Source organism: Girardinichthys multiradiatus, chromosome 11, assembly GCF_021462225.1.
Source record: "Girardinichthys multiradiatus isolate DD_20200921_A chromosome 11, DD_fGirMul_XY1, whole genome shotgun sequence".
Classification (NCBI taxonomy): domain Eukaryota; kingdom Metazoa; phylum Chordata; class Actinopteri; order Cyprinodontiformes; family Goodeidae; genus Girardinichthys; species Girardinichthys multiradiatus.
In genome coordinates, this window is record NC_061804.1 from 41,470,659 (window position 1) to 41,490,002 (window position 19,344).

At 38.5% G+C, this 19,344-nt stretch overlaps 1 protein-coding gene across 2 annotated transcripts; it reads right to left on the reverse strand.

Annotated features, from left to right (window-relative positions):
- Positions 1-389: 389 nt before the first annotated feature.
- ppp1r14aa (protein phosphatase 1, regulatory (inhibitor) subunit 14Aa) lies at positions 390-17,910 on the reverse strand. Of its 2 annotated transcripts, XM_047378813.1 has the most exons (5): positions 17,459-17,910; positions 13,910-13,990; positions 13,694-13,726; positions 868-984; positions 390-764 (listed from the first exon to the last, which is right to left on the reverse strand). In XM_047378813.1, exons 1-5 carry the CDS (start codon positions 17,645-17,647, stop codon positions 735-737), a joined length of 450 nt encoding a protein of 149 aa, XP_047234769.1. In that variant the 5' UTR covers positions 17,648-17,910; the 3' UTR covers positions 390-734. The 2 variants fall into 2 exon arrangements, with proteins under 2 accessions (XP_047234769.1, XP_047234768.1); XM_047378812.1 differs by lacking the exons at positions 390-764; positions 868-984 and adding an exon at positions 5,090-5,438 and having other exon boundaries at positions 17,459-17,841.
- Positions 17,911-19,344: the final 1,434 nt, after the last annotated feature.

The window sequence follows — 19,344 nt, forward strand, 5'->3', positions numbered from 1 at the left end:
CTTGAGCTTTTCCCCATCCATGCCAATGGCGTTTGTCTGTCTATTTCATACTGGAACTCCTAACATTTGATTCAAATAAATTATATAGAAGAAAATCAGTAATTCAGTTTTTATTTAACTAAGTTCAGGTATGATTTTATTCAGGAAATGCATTTTTGGAGGACTGATAGTTGCAGGGATTATCATGTAGTTCTCTCTACTCCTATTTGTTTCATGGCACGGAACTATGAAATTATGATGTGAAACCACATACGAACACAAGAGAATTAGTTGTTTGTTGGATTCTGGGGCATATAAATAAACCACATTTCAAACATTAAGTATGACCTGTTACTGTCATAATGTTAACTGCTGACCTGACCCACATGCAGAGAACAACCAGAGACAGATGAGATTAGTGAATGTTTATTTAAACAAATGATCCTGGGAACGGGAAACAAGACTGGAACCGTCTGGCTGCTGGAGAAGAGCAGAGTTACAAACTGGACCTCAGAAAACGCACCAGAACTGATTGTGCAGCTTACAGGTAAGCGCAGGGACATCCGCCGGGGTAATGGTCATAGATCCAGTGGTGTAAGAGAGAGTGGCTCGCCTTGACCGCCGTGTTCGTTGAGATGGGGCCGACAGAAGGTCCTGGGAGGGCGGACAGGATTCACTTCGCTGGTGGCTCACAGAAGAGTCAGCCTGAAGGTTCAATTCGAGACTCAGTTCAGACCGATTCTTTAAATCTCTGGTCAACTCCGTCGGATCCTGAGGTAAGGCACCTGGAAGTGTCAGGACAGGTAAAATCAGTGCAAGTTTACAGAAAATTTCAGAAATAACTTTCAAACTACAAGAGTAGATTTCAGGGGAGGCCAGTAGTTGTACCGCAAGGGCAAAACGCTCAGGCAACGAAGTGCAGGCGCGGCCTCTTCGTATACTGCCCAGTTGATAAGCCAGATGAGCTGCACCTGTCCCTTCTCCAGCACCTCCAGGCAACGGCACCTGGCAGTAAAATGGTTAGCTGCAGGCAGACACACCATGAATTCTGACAGTTACTGATACAATCTTTGCCAGCTGCAGATAAATTAAGCTTTTTGAATTCTGAATTTAATTATTTTTTCTGACACTCCAAGAACTATGTATGTCAGCATATTTTACTGCTCTTCAGAAGCCTTGCAAACAGGAAAAAAAAAACAACAAGCAACCAGTTACATAAATTATTTTATTAATTTTTAACAGTTTTCAGCAGTGAAGTGTAATTAAAATGCTACAATGTTTACTACATCATGTAGATGTGATACAGTGCTGTAAGAAAATTGACCTTCCCCCTAATAGATTTATTGTCTTTTGTTTTCATCACATTTAAACATTTCAGATCATCACCAAATTTCATTATCAAACCAAGATAACCTGAGTAAATTTGTAGAAAGCTTCACAATTTTTTGTGACAAAAATCGGCCATTTCTAAGGTTTTGAGTCCTTAGTGAACAGGGATGGCTGAGCAACCAGAATTACTCTGAGAGCATATCAACTCATCAACTTTTTGATTTTCTGAAACATTTAAGTGACAAAACAACAAAAACAGAAGAAATCTGTAAGGGAGCAAATACTTTGTCAAAGCTCTGAATATGAGATGTTTTAATTATGTTTGTCTTAAACTTTGATTACTAAAAGGAAATCATGGCCTCTACTAATTAAGTAGCTGGAAAATGACAAAAAAAAATTCTAAACAAAAAAACATTTGGGTGAACATGTTTGTTTACTATGAAGCAGATAATTAACTTAGAAAATAACATTATATTACCAAAAATTCTGGGTCACAACACCAAATCAACAAATTGTTTCAATAACTTCCATGGCTGCAGGTGTATAAAGTTTGGTGTGGAGAAACCTGACTAGCCTGCACTGAGTCCTGACTTCAACCTTATGGAACACCTTTGGGATGAATTAGAGCTGAGGCTGAAATTCTGGTTTTCTCATGTAACTGTGAACACACTCCTAAACCTTGATGAAGATGTTTGCAGAGTAGTTAAAGTTGCTTTTGCTGGTAACGGTGGGTCCATCAACAAATTGGACTTTCTAGACTAAAAAAAGGATGCCTTGAAAGTTCATGCACATGTAAAAGTAGACAGACAAACAGCAAATGCTTGATACCCAATCTAACCAAGAACAGATTAGGTTTCCTAATTAAAGATTAACACAGTTTAAAGTACAATCTTTCATCTATTCAAAAAAAACAAAAACAAAACATGGGAGGTGAAAAGACAGCAATGTCTGTGTGTGCACAGCCTCTCTGCTCTCCACACTCCCCAGGTTACATAATCATGTCTGACTTTTACTGAGAAATACTTTCATGAGATTTCTTAACAGAACTTTACCCTGAAACAGAGGCTGATGACTCTGAAATCTATTTCTGTTAGGAGCTGAAGACTAGAAACTGATAACTGTTCTTTATTAAAAACTTGTGAACTATGAAACATTTTCTTATCATTTATTCATTATTAAAGTATAGAGCACCAGAGATTAAGAGTGCATTATGCTGGCCAAGCCACCTAATATTATTTGTATAATTTATATTCATATCTATATGGATCTAATGTTGTAAAGACTGCTTAAAATCACAGGTCATGCATAAATCAGCCATCCAGTACATGTTTAATATGAATAGTAAATGTGGTCTGTATCTTTCAAAAGTGGTCCAAGGAAGGAACAGTGGAGAACCAGTGTCAAAGTCATGGGTGGCTGAGACATATTGATGCATGTCGTGAGCAAAGGCTGACCCGTGTGGTCCAATTCAACAGACAATTAAGTTACAGTAGAGCAAAGGGCTGAACAAATGAATGCTGCTTCTGATAGCAATAGGTATCTGTTGTGGTCTGTTGTGTATACAGCACCATAGCTGTCAAACAAGTCAAGAATAATTCGAGACTGTCCGCCATTCAATTCTGCAAATATTTTCATGCAATGAACAATATTTTTTATTATTTAATTTACAACCTTTTAGTCAAGCAGCAACTACAACAATAGAGTCACTGAGGATGAAACATAATCAGACCATTAAGACCTTAAACTGGACGCCAATTAAATTAAATCTCTACCAAGTACAAAAAACTGAATATGATAAACTTTGTAACTTTTATCAGATTTTCGAACCTTAAACTGATTTTTAAATGTTTATATGGTAAGGCTCCTCAGGCGCTTGGTAATTGTTAAGTTCATTTCAGAACTACTGGTTCTCCATCCAGAATTGCAAAGTGACCCTTCAATAAACTTCCAGGACAAACAGTCGGTTCTGTGCAATGGGTCAACATGTGGAACTCATTACCTGCAGAATTTTAAAAAATGCAGCCTGACTGAAATCATTTTAGATCAAAACTAAAGCCGTTTCTAAAGGAGGGATTCCAGCTTAAATGTTCACCCCTGTCTTAATAGCACAGTAAACTTGTGTTGGGTTATCAAGTTCAGAACAGCTTCGTACCAAAAATGCCCCTTTTCCACTGGCTGGATTTGGCCCTACTCGACTCCACTCGGCTCGCTATGCGAGCGTTTCCATTACAGTTTTTTCCATAAAGGTACCTACTTTTTTGGACCCTGCTCCTGAGCAGGTACAACAGGAGCTGAGGAGGGACTACATGTGACGTGAACAGACTGCTTTTCACTGATTGGCCATGGGAGGAGGAGAAATGAGAAGGTTTTCGTTGAGACAGTGCAGGGAAAAGTTAATAAAACTCAAGAGAAACTACAATAATATCAAGGACCACAGTGGCCGGAGCAGGTCGAGCATGTAATTTTACCATTTACAGATCATAAACCATGCCTGAAGGCTGACAGAAAAGAAAAAGGACAAATTACCTTTCTGAATTACACGCAGGCAGAGCGTTTAATGACATCCTAAACCAGCTGATCACACATAAAATCAGCTGTTCAGAGGCACAAACATTTCCCCCAAAACACACCAAACAATACCACCATGAAACAACGTGTTTGGTTCGGACATATATTGACGGTCCTTAAGCGAACCGGCGTCTGCAGGAGGAGGGAGCAGGCAGACAGCAGTTGCCTGTAATCAGACTGCTTGCATTGGACCAAACAGGAGGACGAGCCCGCTGAATCAGCGGAGCACGAATATGCAATATCCAACCTAAAACTAACTTCAAAGGTCAAAAGTCCACGGTTTTGAGCTTTTAAGTCCTAGTCCTCGTTATTGCCATGGATAAGAGAAAAACTTCCTCATAAAGTCCAAAATTGTAACTTTTTTAAGGCAAACTTTGGAGCTTCACCATCCAGACAGCAGCTTCTCTCCTCTCTGCTTCTCCTGCAGCACCCCCCTTACATCAGAACCCTTGAGCCTTATTTTATAAGTTCTGGCTGGGCTGTGGTCCAGATAGTTAACCCAGTGGATCATTTTAGACATAATAAACATGAGGCATTCTGGCATATATATTAATACAAATGTATTTAGTATTTAGTTTATTTATGTTTTTATTTTCTATTTATTTTTTATCATTTCACGCAGATTACTTTAATGTGACAATGTACTGTAACACAGTAACGTTAATAGCAGCACTGCGCACTACACTCATGGCTGGAGGCAGGGCTCCAGCGTCATAGTGTCAGCCGTTGAGGGGTCAGTACCGAGTAGAGCAAAACCGAGTGGTGCAGAGCCACGCCAGCTAAAACAAGCCAGGGGAGAAGGGGCATTAGTGAGATCATCGTTATGTAGAACATATCTCTTAAACAACCCATGGGTATGTTGAACCCTTTGTAAAAACACAACAAGCAGCTGAAACAACAAACATCCTTTTGATGAAATATAACAAATCTGCTATTCATTTTCTATACATTAACATTAAAATTATGCTGTTTAATTTTTAAACTTGTGTAGCCCTATGTGGTAAAACAAGCTGTGGCCCAATGTAGAAATTTCCAGGAGCCTTTCTACTACACTCATGATACTGGATCGACTACCCAGCACCAGATAAAACATTAACTGGTGACCTTTAAAACTATTACTAGATTAGATTTTGTTTGTCTCCTAACTCAGACAGGCTGATGGTTTCTGTTTGTATACCTTCATGCCAAGGGAGCTTCAAATAAGAGCAATATGTGAACAGAGTCACTCCTTTAATTATCAGCTGAAGAACCATACATTTGAAGTGTGTCAGTATATTTGATTATTTTTTCAATCTTTGAACCTTTCGGCCCAACATAGTCGACCTCTATGTTCCCGTCTCAGTTCATCTATGTGTTGACCTTGGATGGGCTCATCAGAGACTCTGGTTGTGGCCTCGCGTGTGGTGGAAGTGGTGATGTGGGTGGTGCTGCGGGTTGTTGAAGTGGTAGGGCTCATGGCGGTGGAGGTTGTGGCAGAGGGCCGGATGTTCGATGCCTTTGCTCTGCAGCTCATCCTGCTTGTGAACTCCCACCAGCTTTTCCACCAGTTCTTTGATGAAGGTCTGAGGAAGAACACGGGAACCAGAGCAGGTCTCACACAGAGCTCAACTGAAGATTCACAATCAAATATGTCATTTTATCTGTAACCCCTATTATATCTATATCAAATTGCTGAAATACAGTAACAGGGACTTTGATAGTGTCTTCAGTATTTCTACACCTTCATTGTATTTTATTAAGATTTTATGTGAAAGACCAACACAAAGTAGCTCATAAATGTGAAGTAGAAGGCAAAGGATGCAAGGTTTTCAAAAACCTGAAAGGTGTGATGTGCATTACTATTAAGCACCTTTAACTGCAAAACCCTTAAATAAAATCCAATGCTATGCGTAATATAATCTGCCTAAGAGGTTTGTAAAAGAATATTAATAAACAGGGTTAGGTTATAAAACATTTTCCCAAACGTTAAACATCGCAAAGACTGCTGTTCAAATCATCATCATCCAAAAAGGACCATTCATGTTATTCAAAAAACAGACAAGAAGTCCATGGTAACTCTGGAGGAGCTGCAGAGACTCACAGCTCTGGTGAGATAATCAAGGAACAGGACAACTATTAGTCATGTGCTTTAAAGTCTGGCCTATATGGGATTGTAACAATTAGTGGATGAGTTTGACAGCTAGTAAACCATCATCATAAGAAGTCATATTTAAAGTCAACAGCCATGTAGAGGACACAGTAAACACTATGCGGAAGAAAAACAAAGCAGACGTCTTTGGCCTACATTGTAGCTACTATGTTGTAGAAAACACTGCATACACCAACCCCATGGTAAAACATGATGGTGGCAGCATCATGCTATGGGGAGAATTTCCTTTAGCAGGACAATTTTAATTTATCCAATTTGAATAAATAACTGAATCTGACTGCACTGTTCAATGATTAGGATTAATTTGAATGTATGCACCTGACTTTTGTGAAGTGCCTTGAGACGACATGTGTTGTGAATTGGCGCTATATAAATAAAACTGAATTGAATTGAATTGACTTGACAGGGAAGCTGGTCGCAGTTGATAGCGTTAATGAAAAGCTTAGTGCCTTGTTTAAATGACTTGGTTTATGACCTGATGAAAGTAATCAAACCCCTTCTTTGTTACTATGTTACAGACTTGATCTATGGCAAGAGTTAGGACAGATGGTTCTTTTAAGTCTTAGATGGAGACTGACTATAAACATGGAACCAGAGCTACAATAGAATGGTTTAGGTCAAAGCATAATCATGCTTCTGCTTTTCATTTGGGTCTTTTCAACTGCCAAATGAAAATGTATGTTTTGGAGACTTTGTAGCAAAGTTCCAATAAGTTTGTTACTTGAATATATATATTTTTTTTTCATCTTGGAAAAACTATTTTAAAATGACACAGTCCATCTGGCAGTACCCTGTATAGTTTGATATGTTTAATAGAATTGTGTAAATTTCTTCTTTAGTCTGACAAATACTGAGAGGACTTTAAATGTTTAATATTATAATATATCCATGGAGCTTTTAAATAGACATGTTTTAAGGTCTTCTGTCAAGCAATTTGTCAAAACCTGACAAATGAAAATGATTCTATCCACTTGAAACTTGTAGAATATATTATACAAGACATGGGAATATTGTGGAGTCAATTACCACTCAAAATGTTTTGTATTTTTAAGAAGAACAGTAATTGTAAAGAGAAACCACAAAAGGAAAAGAAGGAATATAAACTGCTTTCGTGGACATCTGGTACAGATACAAAGCAGAGAGCTCTTAAAATCGACCAGTATGTGATTCTGAAGTTCTGAATGCAAATTGTATTTACATTTCAAACTGACTGGGTAGTAATCACAAACCAAACTGACAGGTAAGAAGACATATGGTTTAGTAATTATCTCCAGACACGGTTCTATTGCTTATCTCTCCAGAACCTCAGGGTGACCAAAGTCAGACTTCTTGTCTTCTAAACCAATCAGATTTGAGCAAGAGGAGTAGGCTTCCAATACCCATCTATTCATCTTCTACTGATTGCTTGTCTGAGACTAAGGCATGGGGGCAACAGTATTAGCAGAGATTCCCAGATCTGCTTCTCCCCGGCTACTTCCTTCATTTCCTTTGGGTGGACCCTGGGACAATCCCAGGCACGTTGGAACATATGGAACCTCAACAGAAAGTCCTGCCATCCAAACTGACCCTCACAAGATGTCCAAATCCCCTGTTCAACTGTTTGTTGCAGGAACTCTAAGCTCATCACCAGTTTCCCAAGGGTGGGTCCAGCTCAGCTGTTCATTTCAGCTGATTGATTTATTGACCTTATTGTTTCAGTCATTACCCACAGCTAATGACAGTGAAGGTGGGAGCATAGATCGAGAATGGAAAGCTTTGTCTTTCTGCTCAGATCTCTCTTAACTACATCAGACTGACCGCTGATTTGCACCCCCACTCAAGAACAATTACCCGGCATACTTCAACTCATTATTCCCAATCCAAAGATGAGGACTTTGTGATGCTAATCTTCATTCCACTATAAAAACTGAATAATTACTGACAGGAATGGATCTTGAGTGTTAGTACCATCTCAGATAATTCAGACAAGTAAACACATGTCCCATCCATAAATCCATCCATCTGTCCATCCATCCAGCATGTTCTGGGTCTGCACTAAGGCCTTCTCCAGTGGGATGCACCCAAAAAACATCTAAAGGGAAGCACCCTGATTAGACACCCAAACAATCTCAGCCATCTACTTTGATGTGGAGATGCCGGGGCTTTACTTTGAGCTCCTCCCACATGATGGAGCTTCTAGTCCTATATGTAAGGCTGAGCCTGGCCAACCTACACAGGAAGCTCATTTCAGTTGCTTGTATCCAGAAGTTGGTTCTTTTGGCCGTGATCCATTTTTCAATTCAAATTCAGTTGAAAAATACTTTATTCATTCCAAAGGGAAATTAAATGTTGTAGATCATATTCTGCAGATCTCTTCAAAGAGCCGTTGTAGATGCTGATGGCTGTGGGCAGGAAGGATCTCCTGTAGCAGTCTGTCCTACAGCAGATCTGAAGAAGCCTCTGATTGAAGACACTGTTGTTATAAAACAGTCTCATGAAGAGGATGTTCAGGGTTCTCCATAATCTTCTTCATTTTATGAAGAATGCTTTCTTTGCCATAGGTGAGAGTTGAAATACAAAAAGATTTGTAAATTAAAATCTTTACTTTTTGGCTCACCTTTTTCAAACGACAGACTGGAGAAAAGCCTGCATTACTGTAGACGAGGCTTCATTCCATCTATCAATCTCCTACCATCCTACAAAGATACTTTTATACTCCTGTGCTTTAGGCAAAGAATAACCCCCAACTCAGAGGGAACAATCCAGCCTTTTCAGGTAGAGAACCATGGCCTAAGAGAAACAGACTCTCCTCCTGACTGCTTCACACTCAGCTGCAAGCATCTGCATTACACACTAAAGGTCATGGCTTGAGAAGGCAAACCATATCATCCTATCATCATCAAAAGCAAAGAAGAGACCATGATGTTCAAAAACTAGCTATCATTATCTTCATGACCAGACCTTCAGACTCTGTCCATGAACACCACAATCAGGATTGGTCAGAAGAAGTAGTCCTGGTAGAGAAGCCCTGGGAACAACTTTTGCCTTAGTTCTTTCCAGATTACCCCAGGATTGTTAAAGGGACGGAATTGTGTGCAGTGAGGCATTGGGCCAGCAGCATTGGTAATGGCAGAGGTGAGTGTACAATTTATCAATTTTATACCATTAATTACTCACAAAAATAAGTTTTAAGATGTTTTTAGGCAAGAAAGCAGATCTCAAAACTTAATCTGTGCAGTCAGGTCATCAAGAGCATAAGCCTACTTTGAAATGTGCTTTAGGTGTTTTCAGAGCAGCAACACTCTGCTGACAGACAAGACTGGCTGCTAAGCTAACCGAGCATTTGGACTGGGAATTTCCACGCTTTTTCCAGAGTCTCGAACGCAGGACGATAAAACAGAGCTAAATAAATTACAAGAAAGGCTGGATAGCGTAGAAAGGAGGAGACTTCTGTGAAGTCTAGAAAACAGTGGTTTGACAAAGGAGAGACACATTTTTCTTTTTAAAGTTAGAAAATCATGCAATCATGCAAAATTGAATACAGTTACTCAGTTAAGAATAGAAGAAGTGGTAACTGATGACCTGGAAAATGCTTCATAGGTTCTATCAAAATAACCGCTACCTTCAGAGACTTTATTAATGTAATCTCTATTTTCTGTGAGGCTGATAGGTAAACAATAGTTCATTTATTCGGGTATTGCTTATTTACAAAACATCTCTGGAGCAGACTTTCATGTTTTATTTTGTCACATTTCCTCTAATGTTTCCTTATACTGGAAAAATTTTTGAGAGTAAGCTCCATTCTCACTTTTATGTTAACCTGCTTATTTTAATGTCCAAATATATTCACAAATACAAGTTCTCAGATCCCAGGCCAAATTTTACTGACTGACTTTTGTATAGAAAGCACTATATTTTCTTAATAATGGACAGCAACAATAAAACATGTAGTTTTTTAACCTTAAAATATTCTTTAATTTTGTGTGTTTGACAGTTTTGAAAGCCCTTGCATTTAATGTTTAAGGGTATAAATCAAGTTGTATTTTGCTTTTCTTAGTATTCCTTTCTATGTTCTTGTTGTCATCAAGATGTACATGTACTCCTTAGAGCAAAATACTCTAAGGAGGAAAAATAAAGTACAGCCTCATTCAAGCCTACGGTTTTGTGTAACAGGTTATATTAAAATTATCTGTTCTTAATAAAGTTCTAAAACTATTTACCTTGAGTACTTTGTACACTTACCATAAGTGTACAAAGACATACAACAGATTCCACACTGTCATTATTCAACAAATTACGATAAAGCCAGAAAAGGAGAAGCTATAATGAGAGCACATCATATCTTCAGCAGTGACTTCAAATCATTTTCTGTAGGACTTTATTGGTCTCATATCACTGTGGAGGAATTTTAGACCACTCACCTTTATAACATGGGTGCAGATGCTTGATATTCGCAGGTATGTGTTGTTGTGGAATTTTCTTATCAAAGTGGGTAGAAGTTGACTCATAACAAGAGAAAATCCGGACTTTGTCTTATAAGTTTTATTCAAAGGCATTCAGCGTTTGAAGACCCTGACACTGAGGTTAGTCAGTGAAACAGAGCCACGAACAGAAATCACAAACAGTATTTATACCAAAAATGAGGGTGTTATCTCAACTTCAAAGAGTTTTAGAAATATGGCCCCTAGACCCTCCCCGGGTCAGAGTTAACAAAGTTATTTATGAGGGCACCCATCTACCTTCCCTTGAAATATACACTTCAGGAAGTGTTAACCATAAAACTCTCCAGCATTTGAATTTAGAGTCCATCTGGTCTAAATAACAGAACACTAATAAAACACAGAGGTCAGAGGAGAGAGGTGAAGGGAATATCAGAGCACTTTAAAAGAATTTTCCATTACAGTGTTTTTGTACAGCTCCTTTAAAGTCCATCCAAAGCATTTGGAATTTGATTTTGACTGGGCCGTTAAAAATCCTTGATTTTCTTGGCAATTTGCTACGGTGTCTGAGTTCAGTATCCTGTTGATGATTCAGTTTGAGACAAGTTTCTGCTGTCATACACATGGCCTCACATTTAATTTAAGCTCCTTTACCCTCAAAACAAGCCCAATCCATCAGCCTTCCTGCACCGTGCTCGACAGCTGGTACGAGGTGTTTGTTCTGACATGCTGTGCTTGATTTTCATCAAGCTAGGTGTATTTTGGACAAGCATCTTTAATTTGGTCTCATTTGTCCATAGGAAATTGCTTCAGACGTATTATGGTTAATTTTGCTGTCTTTTGCAAACCTAAGTTGAGCTGCTGTTTTCTTTTTTAAAAAAAAAAAAAAAAAAAAGAAAACAGCTAATTTTTGCTGGCAACCCATCTGTCTTTTTTTCTTGCTTGTCCTGTCAAAGCTTGACATTTCACAACATGTTTTTTCTTTTCCACTGTCATTGCTGTTGTCTTCCCACCTTGGAATTATGTTATCACGCATCTGCACTGAGGTAGCCAAAGGAAGGATTCAGAGCGTAGTCAAGACACCACACAAGATCACCAGCTGCCATCTTCCGTCCCTGACAGACATGTTTATTAACCTACCACTGTCTCAGAAGACCACACAAAATTACCAAGGACAGTGCACACCCCGAGTTTGGAGTGTTAGACCTGTTGCCCTCTAGGAGGCGCTAGGGGTGCATCAAATCAAAAACCAGCAGGCAGAAGAACAATGTCTTTTCAAAGGCCATAAACCACTTTTAACTCATACATGCACTGACCCCCACAAATATCTCCCTTCCCCAACAACTTCACCCAAGGGACTCCCTCCCACTAACAACAAAGCAATATTTTCATGTTCATTTGTGGTATATATTTTTTATATTTTTAACTCTTAGTGTTTGTTTACCTTTAAACTTAGAGATCTCCACACTGCAAGGAGCAGCTTTTTAATCTCATTGTACATCTATATAATGACAATAAAGGTATTCTAGTCTATTCGACCTGTAAAGCTTTGATTTTCACTCAAAGCTGTTCCACTCTGGCAGCTCCTTTGCTGGGTAAATAATAGCAGTGTGGAATTTGTTGATTGATTTTGCAACCTTAAGGTCAGATTTGAGTAATTTTAGAATCTTGTAAATACTTGATCATTTTATACTGATATGTAAAACCCTGGAACTGAAATAGGGTAAAACATCTAATATCCAAATGAATTAAATTCAGTTTTATTTATATAGCGCCAATTCACATGTCATCTCAAGGCCCTTTACAAATTCAATTCAATCGAATCATACAGATTTCAAGTCAAATAAATACATTCCAATTAATCCTAACTATCAAACAGTGCAGTCAGATTCAGTTTATTATTCTAACTGGTTAAAAGTTTTTCTATTTAAGGAAACCCAGCAGATTGCATCCAGTCAGTGACTTGTAGCATTCACTCCTCCTGGATGAGCATGTAGAGACAGTGGACAGTTGCATGCATTGACTTTGCAGCAATCCCTCATACTGAGCATACTTGTTGCGACAGTGGAGAGCATTATTACAATATTGGTGTATTATTTAGGCTTTGTTAAACTGAAAAAAATCAGTTGGTCTCAGATAACACTGGTTCTTTCAAGCACTCAGCAATGTGACCGGCCTTGCTCTTTCATGAAGTTAAAGACATCATGGGACTGTTGTTATTTTTAGCATTTATTTCCTAAAAAGGACAATTAGTTAAACTATGCCTGTTCTGTACTCGGTTACAGTAAAATGTGAGACTTACAGCCTGCTGAGAAAGAAATCGAAATTGTCCATAGGAAATTGCTTCAGAGGTATTATGGTTAATTTTACCGTCCTTTGCAAACCACATGTGTTGTGTTGTGGACACAATACAAACGGAGGCAGGACAAAAAGCAACCCAGTTATTAAAAAAACTGACAGCACACTTTCAGGGGACATGAACATTACTAAACCTTAGAGTTTCTTCTACATCTGACTGTTGGTGCAACAGTTCCTTTAGCCAGTGTGCACATTTACACATTTGCACAAAATGTATAAGGATAAACATAAAGAGCTCAACACGCAGCTTTATGACCATTTAAACATATGTGCAGAGCTGATATCATTGGTCTTTTTATTCTGTGTGTTCTTTTTATTTGATGGTGGCTAAAATTCACAGCATCCACAGATTTTAAGCATTCTCTCCTTGTTTACTTTGAGCAAAGAATGTGACCATGTTTGAATTTACTCACACAGATGAACTTCACTCTAATTTCAAATAGACCTTAAAAACTGATTTAGGAACCGAAAAGGTCTTCTTCTTGGAAGAAAGCATTTAATGCCCATCTTTTTCAGGACAAAAAACTATTTTCATGGGAAAGAAATATTTATAGTCCTTTTTGTTTGTGTTTAAACATGACTGAATAATAAACCTGCTCTCAGTAAAAACACCAGAAGCTGCAGTGTTTGTTGACTTTTTCCGGTGACTGAACCTATATCCAGGCCACTGCAAGAATAATGTGTGACTCCAGAAAGACTTGTTTCTGCATTAAAATTGAGGCAAGGGAGTACAGAAAGCCATTGTTGAGGCAGTTGAAGAACTGCAGGATGAGAATTTAAATGCTCCAATTTCAGTTTAGCTGTGTCTGTGTGTATGTGAGTTTGCGAGCTATGCACAGTGCCAAAGGTGCTTAAAATGCATAGAATGAGTAAAATTATTCTTAAATCTTACCTCTGTGTTGTTACTGCAGTTATGGAGGAGCTCCTGTTAGAAAATGGAATAATATCACAGACTTACAAATCACCAGATTTCTGGTATTATGAGAATACAGTAATATATTCTTAAATGTGACTATTGGAGGAGCTGTTAAATAATATAAACTCACTCAACATGAACATAATATACCAAACACAGAAAATCACTAAAATATGTGACATGTCATGTTACCTTTAACTTTTGGATTCGCTCCTCATCAGTACGCAGATCAATCAGGTCATCAATGTTCACCTCCTCTGGCATGTCACTCTCCTGATGTTAATGAAGAAAAAGCCAAATGTTTGAACACAGGATAAGGCAAAACATGAAAAGACAGTAAAACACACAGAGACAGATAAAGAAAACAATCTCCTGCTCTCTGCAATTCATGACAAACCTACAAACTACAACACATGCTGAACGTTAGTAAACCATTTAACTAAAATATTTCAGCTTCTCAACCATTCAAACTACTAAGAAAAAGTTCATTCACTTTAATCTAATGGTTTCTTAGATAAAAAAACGACTTTACTTTTATGTCTGTTAAGGTAACAGGTTGTCCCAGTCTCATGTTTGTGCATGAAGGAAACAAAGGGCTTTACACGTGAATGAAGAAAACGTGACTTCAAAATCAACAAAGTGAGGCTGGAGAGCCCTGTATGGAGTCATATATTAACTGTCTTATCTTTTGCAGAAGTATAAACTAATGCAACCAAAAGAAATGATGTATGATGATTTTCTATTTTATATACAAGTATTGAATGAAATGAGTGATCTTTGATAATCAAGTTAAAACATATATAAATAGTAATATGATTGAAATATGATTGTGAACTGATGACTAAAATAAAACATTAAGGTTTAGAGATTCTTAATCAGCTATATATGAAAGATATATAATGTTAATCAATTGTGTTGTATGAATAAGAAATGATGACGTTGAAGTAATGGTTTTAAAATATAAATGAAGTTAAGGCTGTAACTAAAGGTTTGAGCACCACCCATGTAAGAATTAAAGCCACCGTTTAAGTGGAAGTGTAATGTTGAGTGAGTCAGGAATAGAGCAGATGTTGAGGAATTGGGGAAGTGACAGCCATAGCTCTGAAGGATGATGACTGAGGCGAGGGCGCAGGTCAGAGGAGAGGTCAGCAGACGGCTCAGGACTGAGGTGATGATGGCGTGTCTGATATGCACACGACTCGGGGAATTCCAAAGAAAAGATCACCTTATGTGACGGGTGACCAATGGGACAGCCATGGCAACAACTACTGGCCAATAATTACAAAGAGTTTGGTGAAAATGCGCTATACAATGGGCAAGAATAGAGGAACTAGTTGGTTGTTTCCTTATATGTCCAAAAAACGTCCAAAAACATACTTGGCAATAAAGCTTTTCTGATTGTGATTCTGATTGTTTCCTCGCAGAAGATCAGCGAACAAGATCGGACAGAGAAAGACACTGCAGATGAATCAGAGGACCAGAGACACAGCCCAGCTGATAATCTGCATTAAAAAGAGGATCAACCCGTGTGCCCTGAAATGACTGTGCCTCAAAATTGAGATTCTGATTTCTTCTATTGCCTTTGTACCCAGACAGCTGACGTGATCAACTGATTGCTCTAGTTTTCAGTCTTCTGGAAGTCCTGAATCAACCTCAGTTAAAACTCTAGGGTTTCCTTCAACTCTTCAGCCACTGGAAGTTACTGTTTTCTGAGACATATGACAACAATGTTCCTGTTTGACCATCGAAACCTGGAGCATCAGTGTCTTTCCACTTAGAGGAAGAAAACTGAAGATTTAAGTTGCTTTGGTGTCAAGAAAATCCACTCGTTTCACGAAGAAACATCCCCATCGGGTACATGGATGAGCCTCCATCTTCAAAGCTTCTCCAAACTCACTAGTTTCAGCATCAGAGAAAGACAGGTTGATTTGATTGATTCATTTCTATTATTGAAATTATTATGTGTTGCTGAATTTAAACTGTTACTGACCCCTGCTAAAGCGTTACTAATTAAAGAAAGCATATCAGAATTCTAGATAAATTGTGGACATTCAATTATTTGAGTCACCTTATTTTTGTTTTTTCCGTTGGTGGTAAAAAGTCTTGCCTGGTTCTAAAAGATTTTAGGGTTTTATGGGCTCCCTTACACCAAACTTGTTAAAACAGCGCCCTGGGGCTTGTGCCGAGTCACTGAAATTAACCTAACCCATATACCAAGAGTCAGTTGTAATATTAGGGAATGAGCAGCCGTTAACAGAAGTGACTGGCAAGGGTTGGATGACTTCTGTGTGCTTCTCGGTTGTCCAGACCACCAGTTGAAGGGTGAGACTTCCGGATGTGGCTGGTAGAGGTTAGGCGTGTCATTTCCAGACACCAGCTTAAACAGATCCTTCAGTAAACCTGCTTAGTGAAACCTTTCAGGTTTAGGGAATCCCAGACCTGTTGGATGGAGAGCTGGATTGAGCAATCCCCTTATAAATAGGGAAGTAGGAGGGAGGGGTTAGTTCATTGGACAAGGAAAAAAAATAAATAAATAAATAAAAGAAAAAAAGAAAATAATAATAATAATAATAAATATATATATATATACCAGTTTCTGGATGTTTTATGATGTGGTCCAAAACCTAAAACACTTTGGCCAATCAATAAAGTTGTCCTATAGATCTTTCTGCCAGAGCTGCAGTAACTTTGACCATTTTAAACATTTCTCTTGCTTGAGTTGCTCTGAGGTTACAGTCATTTCCAAAAACCGCTTAAAGTCAATGTGCTCCAAACATCTATAGGCTCAGGAGGCAGAATAGAAACATTTGCAAAATACTGTAACAAAGGCCTGTTCTGTTTAAACAAACAGCCGTTGTACAAGCAGAAAACCCAGCCATCCACACCACTGGACTGGGCTTCTTCGTCTGTGAGATCGGGATCTTGGCACAAGCAGGGCTGCAGTTCTACAGAACAGCCCATTTGTTCTATTTCTGTTCTCTGTGGAAAGGATTCTTTCTGTAAAACAAGAGGAATAACCATGAAGCACTTCTTGCAGCCAGAAATTACTTTTGCACCTTTAATATAACAGGAAATGCATGTTTAGGCTGTGATGATAAGGAGTGCAGGTAAAAGAAAACCTTGTCCTGCAGAACAGCCTTATCATTGTAATCTAAATTCTGTTGTCTGAAAATCCAGTAAGTCTGCTTTCACAAACAAACTCAGCAAGGCGCACCCTTTTCCCTGCATTTGCTGATATTTATCTGCAATATGTATAGTTTTTATAATTTTGTCAGTGTATAGCAACAAAAACATCCTGATTCTGAATCAGGATCAGGATGCTTTTGTTGCTTTGTGAGACGTTCCAACCCCCTTAGCTGTCTCAGGGGCTAGATGAATACAGTTTACCTCCTGGAACTCCCCCCCTGCTCATTTCCCCTTCCATCTCTTCAGTCACCCCTCAGTCTTTCCCGTGATGTCCATGTAAGGGCAGAAAGTCCCATGTCAGATGCAGATCTATGAGAGGGACACGGCCCTTTTTGTACAAAGAATGCCTGGCCTTGTAAGGAGATCAAAGATCACTGGAACCTTGGGGAGTCTCAGGGGTGGAATATATCTCCCAGGAACCTTCATTCATTTTATAACAACTCTTTATCTTGTGTTAGAGGATCTACGCATTGGATTCATTTCGTATCTGTGACAGTTTTAATTAAATGGCGTGGTGATAAAGAGGCATCAGCAGCATGCAGCTGTGAGACCCACCTGACCCCTGTACAGCCGGTCCAGGCTCTCGTCGATCCACTTCTCCACGTCCAGCCGCCTCTGCAGCTCCTTCCTGTTGTACTTCACTGTGACCCGGGCATGCCTCTTCGGGATGTTTCCACCGGGCTCCGGGTCTGAAAGAAGCTCATCGTTTTCTTCAAGCGTCGTCCCGCTGCCGTCAGTTGCCATTGCTGCTGTGCTGCTCTCGCTTGTTGTTTTGCTGGACAGCGCAGCGCTAGGAGGCGACAGCAGCGGCTCTGCAGGCTGTCCGGATGTTTATGTGGGGGTGGGACAATTATTTGCCTCGCCCAGTTAAAGAACCTCTGCCAGTTCGTGGCCCTATTTCGTTACTACTGTTTCCTCCATTCCTACTTCTCTTGCGTAGCCTACCTGCAGGTAGAAATGACTTCCATGGAAAAACGCCGTAACCTACCTAAACAATTGCGTATCTTTTTATTTTTTGTTATTTATTTATGTATTATTATAATTATAAAGACAAATTGTAATTAAAATGCTCAAATATCACGTACAACTTAAAACTTTGTTTTATACTCTATTAACATTCATCGTGGTTATCCCCGTTTGGACCAGTTGGATTTGGTCAAATGTGACCGAGTTTGACCAAAAATACTTTACAAGAGTACTTTACAATCCTTGGTCGTCAACGAGGTGCGAAACTGTGGGGTGCCATTCATAAAGGTACACAGTCAATAAGTGACAGCAATATTTTGAGTTATTTAGCCTGTCATAAAGAGAAAAATGGGGGTTAATTTTTCAAAGTCATACTTTCACCATGTCATTTATCCATTTATAAATGTCACAGTTCCAAACTAAATATTTAATTAGCAAGTTGAATATTTAGTTTACAAACTAAATATTTAATTAGCAAGTTGAATATTTAGTCCACAAACTAAATATTTAGCTCCAAATTAAATATTTAGTTTACAAACTTTATAGTCTGCAAACTAACAATTTAGTTTCGAACTAATGTTTAGGGCCAAGCTACGTATTTAGTCTGCAAACTAAATATTTAGTTTCAAACTAAATATTTAACCTCCTGCTAAATATTACGTTTGAGAACTAAATATTTTGCTTGCTAAATATTAAATTTGCAAACTAACTGTTCACTTTACAAGATCGTTCGCAAACTATTTAGTTTCAAACCAAATGTTTAGGCTAAATATTTATCCTGCTAACTAAATATTTAGTTTGGAACTGTAACATTTATGAATATATAAATGACATGGTGAAAGTATGAGTAAAATATTAACCCCCATTTTTTTGTCCTATGACAGGTTAAATAACTCAAAATATTGCTGTTACAAATGGCTCCCCATATAAAACAACCGCTCGGAATATACAAATTTACGCATTCTGGGTAGATATACGCATACCTTCCACGGTTAATGGGACCATTTCGTACCTGAAAAGGTCTGGCACATAATGACCTAAACTGCAGGTCTAGCAAGATAAACAGAGAAAAAGACAAGCACCTATTGTTTAACCTATTGTAACTTTTCAATTTATGGCATAACATTCCTTCTGCTGAAAGGTATTCATCTTTGAATTTTGAAAGCTACAATAACATCACCCCACCTGTGGACCAATCTGTTTGTAGAACGTTATAATTTATAGATCAAACCATAAAAAATGAATAAAATGGGATTACTGAATAAGAATGAAATTTAGGTTGAAAACTGCATGAAAACATACAGTTTCCAGAAGTGCTCTGACCCGTGAAACTTCTAAACTTCAGAAGTTACTTAAGATAAATTTAGAAGCTGCAAAACACTTGACCTAATCTAGACCTTCCAGCAGGACAATGACCTTAAACACACAGCCAGAGCTACAATGGAATCGTTTAGATCAGGGGTCTCCAACTCCAG